Source organism: Cibotium barometz, chromosome 36 (genome assembly GCF_041138505.1).
Source record: "Cibotium barometz isolate CiBa-2024 chromosome 36, ASM4113850v1, whole genome shotgun sequence".
Lineage (NCBI taxonomy): Eukaryota > Viridiplantae > Streptophyta > Polypodiopsida > Cyatheales > Cibotiaceae > Cibotium > Cibotium barometz.
The window spans coordinates 31,517,572-31,525,793 of record NC_141081.1 but is presented as its reverse complement, the minus strand read 5'-3'; the positions used below and the strand labels follow the sequence as shown (position 1 = coordinate 31,525,793).

Below are 8,222 nucleotides of genomic sequence, written 5' to 3'. Positions count from 1 at the left end.
GAGTACCACACCAATTCCCTACAGGGTAGAGGTGATTATGCCCATGCCCATATGTTTCTCTTCCCTCGACTTTCAATTTCTCTAATATGGCATTACTGAGCTCATCCACCGTCATGTTTCCGACTTGCTTGCTTCTTTGAGTTCCAATTTCTTGGTGGCTCAAGACACGCGACATCATAGTTACTGAAGATGTTTTAACATCTTCCCGTTTTGCAGCAATTCCAACATATTATTTCATATTAGATTGCCAGTTTGTAACATGCATCAAGAGTAGCAGATCAAGCTAGTACCAAGTAATCATGCATTTTGTGTCGATGTTTGGATGGGCACTTCTTGTCATGGGCCGAGTCCAACGCGCTGGTCGACAGACCCATGCTCGTAAATTGTGCTTCTTCGTCTTGACTGGTTTGGAGACCAAAAAATCCCCAGGCGATATCAATGATACCACTGGACTTAGTTGAGGAGGGTGGTTTCTCCTCTTCCCCAAACCCAGCGTATCTCAACCCTTCTTCCACGAACTCTTTGCTACTAGTTTCACAGCGATGGTCAGATTTCTTAAAACACTCAGGTGTGTGCTTGCGGAATGTCTTGATCCCACACTTCTTTAATAGGAAGATCTTGGGTGGTTCAATGCACTATCGTCAATGTAAGATCGTCTCCGATGAGTTTTCCAGATCTTAAGTGCATGTATATACGATTTGATGAGCTATTTGTCAACCCAATTTGATTTTTCTTCCGATTCTATCGCTCTATTTCAGAAGCCGTGAAACTGCAAAGAATGGTTCACAGTGTGAAGTTACAGGAAATGATTCACGACGTGAACGTTATTTTACACTTTCACGTGCTCAAAATTTTTTTCCTTTCAGGTCAGATCTCCTCTTTTTGATATAGGCTTCTCTCCTTTACCGACCTTTGTGGCCTTGGATTGACTAATTGTTGGATTTGGCCAACCCGTGAATCTACAGAGAAGGTTTCACGTCGTGAACAAGAGAAAGAGTTTCACATCGTGAATAACTTCAGAAGGTTTCAAGTCGTGAACAACTTCAGAAGGTTTCACATTGTGAACGCTTTGCTAAACTTTCACATGCTCAAAAATTTTGGCAGACTTCGCAGGGTGTCAGCGGTGTCAGGATAAGGTTGTCTATTTTTTGCAAGGGAATTCCTTGATTTTTACGTTAATTGTGACACTGATTTCGTGAGCGATTCACAACGTGAAGTTGTAGAAAAGGTTTCATGACGTGAACGTTTTCCGAAGTTTCACGTGGAACTTTCCGCGTCGAAAGTTATGATTTTGAATGCTTGATACTTATCCAATTGATGCCAAATCGTTTGTGCCACTTCTAAGGAATGGAATGCAAGTTCTTGGCATAGTCAATGGTTCCTTATGTTTTTTATTTTTGTGAATTTTTTGAAAAAGAAGAAAAACCAAACACCAACTTGCTTATTTATGTTGGTGCTTTCAATGATGCAAATATCAAAATTAACAAGAACAAACAGTGTAGCTCTATCCTAAAACCACTCTACTACAGACATACACATCACAACCAATTTCTCATGATTTCTTCCTACCACACATCTTATCCACTCATTTTCCACACAATGCACTACCAGAATGCAAGGGTAATAATGAATCCTAGCAATGGGAGCTGAAACTCCAAGAGGATGGAAGAAACAAAGGTGTTTCCCCAGCAGCAGTGCCAAAAATGTTATGGGCTACCACACCTCCAAGAAAGGGAACTCTGCGCATTCACCTAAAGGATGAGCAATAGATCATAACTGTCGTGAGAACTTACTAATGCTTCAAACTCGAGTCCCTTGAGGCGCTAGTAGCCCAACGCCTACGACACACACGGCCAGTACATCAGTACTCGGCCAAAAGACACAGCGACAACGACGTTCTCTCTCGCTCTCTCTCTCTCCCGCAAAAAGCAACGAACATGCTTTCTTTTTTTTTTTCTATTTTCTCTCTACGATCATGCGACTGTCTTTCCTCTTCTTTGCAAAGCAAACGACCCTTTTACTAAACTACCATCCCCATCAACACGGGTTTCTTTGATAAAGAAAAAACACATACTGAAACTGAAAACAGCAGTATGCACAGAAAAAACAGCAAGCTTTTTTAACACATACCTTTCTTCGACCTCTTCTTCTCTACCTACCGACTTGCTCGTTCACGAGGTATGCTCTGATACCACTGTCAAATCCCCACAGATCTCCTCGTGATCGTTCTTGGTTCGAGACTCGAATCCTACAAACAACGAACAAACAAACAACAAGGGAGTGCAGGCCTCACTCACCTCCCAACCATGACAACCGTGGGCGAGCCCACAATCTTGGCTGTCCCCACCGAGCCACGAGCTGAGCTAACTAGGTTGACGTACCGACCAATCTCCTCCTCGCAACGTCCCATACCGCCACGAAGCTGCCCTAGCGGCCTCGAGACTGCTGTGCCGGCCTCGGCTGCGTAAAGCAGGTGCACGTCTGCACTAGATCCAGGCTCCAAGACCATAGAGCTCTCACAAACTCGCGAGACTCTCTATATCCCAATAACTAACCTTGGCCACCCTTTTATAGGCTCTTGGCCGGTCATCGAGCGTCCACACTTGAGCGCCCGCCCGTCCATACTTGGGTGCCCACCTGTTAGTATATCCCTAACTCAGCTCGTCAATCAGCCTGCCTAGTTCCAAGCTTCACCAAGCCTCGAAACTAGTCTTGCGTACGTGTAACACACGGTAGATACATACTGTGCACATGACATAACCACCACAAGGCTCACCCAATCTGCAATATCCACAGAATAAATGAAACCTGCACTCAACAGCTTGTCCACCTCTTCTCTTAAAGCCTGCATTTGTTCCTTCCCCATCCTTCTCAGCTTCTGTCTCACTGGTTGCACACCTTCCTTCGATTCTATGCGTAGGTCCTCACCATGGAAGCCCCTGATCTCCTCATAAGATGTAATAAACAAATTCGGAAACTTAGACAACATATTCATATACCTTGAAGTTTCATCTGGAGTAAGGTCAGGACTCAGCATCTTTGTAATCATCTCTTGCTTGAGGTGTGGCTCCATCTTGGGCTTCATAAGCTCTTCAATCTCCTCATATGGTCCCTGCATATCCTCTTCTTGAATTGCTTGAACATCCAGCTCCTCTTCAGCATTCTCTTCATCAGCAACTAGGAAAGCCACATCTTCTTCATCTTCACTCTCAGAATCAGTGTCTGAAACATCCTCACTGCTAGAGTCAGTAGTAGACTCTTCATCCTCATCTTCTTCATCTTCCAGGATTGGCCTCCTCGACTCCATATCAAACTTCTTTTTATCTCCCCTCCGGTTATGCAAAGTGATAACTCCCTTTCTCCAATCCTGTATAGCTCCTACAGCTCTCAACCATGGCCTGCCAAGAATAATAGGAAAAGCTCCCAAACCAGCAGGCATCACATGACAGTTAATTAGAGCCTTGACATTAAAAACTTCCACTTCCAAGTCTTTTACCATCCCCAAGCACTTAACCTTTTGATGATTAGCCATCCTGATTTTAAATCCTGAGTGCCCTGCAATAGTAAGACCCAACTGCTCCACACAGGCATGGGTTATCACACAGATCTGAGCACCTCCGTCAATGTAAGCTTGCCCTATGTTCTTACCTTTATACCATGCTTCTACAACAGGACAAATATCAGGAAGTTCTTCTACTGACATCACACGTACCGAACCTCTCCTTGGCTCCTTCTCCTTCGGATTGACCAACTGTTTCCATTGCCTCTTCATCCTGGGGATCATCTCCATGAGCCGGCCAAGAGTAATATCCACTTTCCTGCTTGACACATAATCCTTGAGACTATAGCTAGTCTGCCCATCCCCTAGAGGAAAATCTGGCACATGGAACTTCCTGCAAGGTCCTCTTTTCTCCTTCGTTTTGGCATCATCTCCCTCTTTCACTTTGCCCTTCTTCTTACTGGGTCTTGCAACTCCTCTATCAGGCTCTCTCTCATCCGTAGTCCACTTACCGATTGGCATGACATCTGCCTCCACCTGCTTGGCCTGTTCCAGAGTGATTACACTTACCACCTTGTTCTTTCCCTTTTCCTCAGCCGTTAGACCACTAGGGCCTGCTTCGCTTTTAATGTCAATACCAAAATCTTTGGACCTATCTAGCAACTGAGATGGGAGTGGAAACATATCCCCTCCAGCCCTAGGAGGCTTGTCACACTCAGTGGAGTAGTGACCAAGCTCCCCACAATTGTAACATGTAGGCGGAGGCCTTCTTCCTCCATAAAATCCTCGTCCACCTCCTGCATCTCGGCCTCTCCTCTTCCTCCTGCACCTGCACTATTCAGAAGATTAATACTTAAATTTCCACCATTTGTTTCATATCCTTCCGCAGCTCCTCATCTCCACCTGCAACCACAGGCTGAACCACATGTGCTCTGCTACCGGAATCACCCCTCTGATGGTGTTAGGGGCTACCTCTGCTCTCCTCATCTCAGTCCTAACATCAGAGGTTCCCACTCCCAGCTGAGTTAGCCTCTGAGCCTTCCACTCCTTATTCTTTGCTATGTCCACTGCATCGTCATAGGTGGCAGGCTTCTTCAACTCCACCCTCCACTGCAAAGTAGACTTCAAACCGGCCACAAAACTGTCCTTCTTCATCATGGCAGGCGGTTGCTCTGGCCCAAGAGCCAAGCACAATTTCTCCCACACATCTTCAAACTGCTTAACAAAGTGTTCCACAAGCTCTATCTCTCCTTGCCCGCAATGTCTTGATTGTTTGCCAGGTCTTGTCTGCATTTTCTACACTTTGAAACCTTCGCTTCAAGCCATCCTTCACTAAATCTGCTGTCACCACAACTGGAGGATTGGCAGCTGCTTGTTGGGCTTCAAAATCATTGAGCCACTTTCTTGCATCCCCTTGGACACATATCTCCAAGAGCCTTAACACCTGTGCTTGATCCACGATATGGTTGCTTATGCAAGCAACCTCCATCCGCTCCAAGAAAACAAAAATATCCTCACCTGAATTGCCATGGAATTCCGGATAGGCAAACGCCATAGCTCCAACTTGTGAACTGAAGGGCTTTGAACAAGCTCCTCAGTGGGGGCACAGCAATCTGTTTGATTCAAAGGCATGTACATGGAGCAATAACCCTTAACAAGGAAGATACAGAGGGGTACACCTGGCTCTGAGGCACAGGACCCACACACACACTCTTTCTCTCTCTCTCTCCATGCCGGTGGCTGTGTCCAGATCTCTGCTGGTAAAAACACTCTCTGCAAAAAGCTCTCTTTTTTTTAAAAAGCAATTGTTGCCAAGAATAGGAAAAATATGGCTGTCCATTCCTTACAGCGTGCTTTTTCCTCGTCCATGACGTGCATCGTTATTTTTAGATGCCCTTTAAGTTACTATGTGAAGGGCCCATTAGGACCGGATCAAATTGGGGGGGGGCCTGAAAATCAACATTGAGCCATGCAATTTAAGCACCATGTACACTCCCAGTACCTCTGTCCATGTTCATGCCACAAAACCAAGCATCTGAAAAACACTCTGCATGCCCTTCAACTAGGAAAAAAAAAAACTCTAAATAGCTGCACCAAACACTATCTGAAATCAACTCTAGCTACCCTACCAGGAGCTGGGCTTATTTACACCACTAAGTACAACTCAAAACATTGAGTCTGCATAGATGTATGTACACATGCACTGACTGCTAGCCAAAAAATTGTCCACAAAAAAAACCTAGCAACGTGATTGTGCAAGGATAAGAAGTTTATCTTTTGAGAGTGGACTGCTCCGAAGTGACCAATCATAATCATACACAAGCTTGAAGAATCCATCCCCATTGTTTAGATTGGACACATTCAACATCTTGTATGCCTTGTCACAGTAATGCACACGCCTACAGCTTGTGTTACTTTGTCACATCTTTTCTTATACTCATCTTCCCCTAAGCATCTTTGTCCAATCTTGCAATGGCTTTTTTCTTTGACTTATCTATTTCATCCTACAAGCCAATGGAAAAACTCTCATACAAATGTAAGAACTACAAATAAACAATATGAATGCAAAATCTTTTTACATACATTACCTTCCACACAAGAGTTGCAATAACTGTGGGAGGCGCATTATACCATGGATCGTGACTACGATATTCAAAAAGCATTTGCAACTTAGCCCACCGTTTTTCTTCTTCTTTGAGCTGGTCTAACAGTGATGCCTTATTAGCTTGCCCAAATTTTTTAAAACAAGAATACTTCATGTGCAAAGGAATTCTCCACATGAGCCCTTGCAATCCTTCAAATACAAGCAAAGTACGCATCATAATAAAAAACCACTATATCCTTTAGAGTGTAAATATATAAACTCCCCAAAATTACCTATTTGTTGCCTTTAAGGCTAGAAGTAACATTTGGTCATATATCGAAACAATGCAACAAATAAAGTTTATAAATTTAAAAGACTGCTCAAAATCAACTCACCATATTTTTCATATGATGCACCCCGGGTGCTATGGTGGGAGCATTTGCACCATATTTTTCATATGATGCACCCCGGGTGATGTGGCATGGCTTAGAAAAAAGGGGGGGGGTAAGCTCGCCCCCCCCCCCCTTTTTTCGAAGCCATGCCATGGAGAGAGAGGGCTGGATTAATAATAAGGGAAGACACTCGTTGCCGAGGAGCCCTAGCAAAGTTTCTCTCTGTTTTGCTCCAGACCATTCTGACAAAAGGCAATGGCTATCGAAGGCAATAGCTCCAGACCGTTCTGAACGAAGGCAACCAAAAGTTTCTCTCAATGTACAGTGCCTCTGTAAAAGGTGAGAAAAATATGACAGTCGTAATATCCAATGCATAACGGGAGTCCACCATCATCATTCCCTGCCAAGTATAACATGACCCCAACTCATCACCATCAGCTGTTATTTGTCTCAAAAGAGAGGTTCAAATGCCTTGGATGTAACCATCCTCCTCGAACAGACACAATACAGCATCCCAACATTCTGGATCCTCCAAAACCTGTGCAAGCTCTGTCACGTTGTTGGTCATTACCCATAGTACCTCCTTTGCATGTTGTCTGCAGTGACCATCCAAGATGAAAAGAAACGAGGGAAATTTTTCGCAATAATAACGTACATCGGCCAATCGCTCAAGAGAGGTTTTGAGAACAGCACCAAGACATGTTTGGGCAAGAAATGTAGACATGCTTGCATCTGCAAAGCCCTGGTCCACATCGAGTGTAGTCACATTATGAAGGGGTTTCTCCTCAAGGTTGTGGATTATTTTGCCTCCCATGGAAATCCCCCAAAGCACATTACAATCAGCCACTATTTCTGCCAATCCATTCCAATGATGCGTATGGTTATAGGGTTCCCGCAATCCAGGCTCGAAACAACTTGCTACCGTTTTACTAGCTCATCATCATCCAGCAGAAGAAGACCCAGAGCATGCTTCACCTTCATCACCCAGGACTCCTATTTTTTGGACTTCACGGGCTTCTTGCTCTGCTTGGCTAGGCTCCTATGCTTGCATGCATGCGAATAGCCCAACCAAAACAAAATTGCCCAATATATATTACAGAAAACAAAAAGGGGGGGACCAAGCTCGGCCCCCATCAGTGCTAGCGCTGATGGCGGCCAAGCTGCCCCCCCCCCCTTTCCCCTTTTTAGCCATGCCATGGACAGAGAGAGAGAGAGAGAGAGAAGAGACTAACCTTGTTTTTGCTCCCAAGAATTTTCTCCTCATGCATTTACATTTGCTCCCAGGAGTTGACGTTTGCTCCCAGACATTCTCTCCTCGTGCGGTTGCTCCTCAAGCATTCTCCTCGAGTTAAAATAAAAATGATTAGAGGTGCAATGTGGTGGTTGCAGAGGAGGGTTGCGAGGGTGCCCAACTTGTGGCCGCCATATCCACATGCGCCCATACCCTGGTTGTGGGCGCCCAAAATAGGGACCAAGTCTATACCATGGTTTGTCCTACAATATGAGGTCTTTATAAACTATGATGATAGCTTTTAATTTTGGAGAATGAATGTGAGATTTTTTTGAAAAAAGGCATATATAAGTCACCTTAATAATTAAAAGGACTCTCTCTCTCTCTCTCTCTCTCTCTCTCATAAATTTAAATCCTTCTCTCTTGCTCTCTCTCTCTCTCTCTCTCTCTCTCTCTCTCTCTCTCTCTAATAAAGTTAAATCCCTCTCTCTCTAAATAACCTTTCCTTTTATCTTT

The 8,222-nt window shown here is 44.4% G+C and overlaps 1 protein-coding gene across 3 annotated transcripts; it reads right to left on the bottom strand.

The window, feature by feature from the left end:
- Window positions 1–2,520: 2,520 nt before the first annotated feature.
- On the bottom strand, window positions 2,521–7,933 carry LOC147617792 (uncharacterized). Of its 3 annotated transcripts, none has more exons than XM_086776042.1 (3): window positions 7,708–7,933; window positions 6,088–6,293; window positions 2,521–6,003 (listed from the first exon to the last, which is right to left on the bottom strand). In XM_086776042.1, exon 3 carries the CDS (start codon window positions 4,181–4,183, stop codon window positions 2,678–2,680), a length of 1,506 nt encoding a protein of 501 aa, XP_086632168.1. In that variant the 5' UTR covers window positions 4,184–6,003; window positions 6,088–6,293; window positions 7,708–7,933; the 3' UTR covers window positions 2,521–2,677. The 3 variants fall into 3 exon arrangements, with proteins under 3 accessions (XP_086632168.1, XP_086632170.1, XP_086632169.1); XM_086776044.1 differs by having other exon boundaries at window positions 6,088–6,198; XM_086776043.1 differs by lacking the exon at window positions 7,708–7,933 and adding an exon at window positions 6,479–6,565.
- Window positions 7,934–8,222: the final 289 nt, after the last annotated feature.

What these genes read in the sequence shown, in the direction of transcription:
- LOC147617792 (XM_086776042.1), bottom strand. Translation starts at nt 4,183, where the DNA reads ATGTTTCCACTCCCATCTCAGTTGCTAGATAGGTCCAAAGATTTTGGT.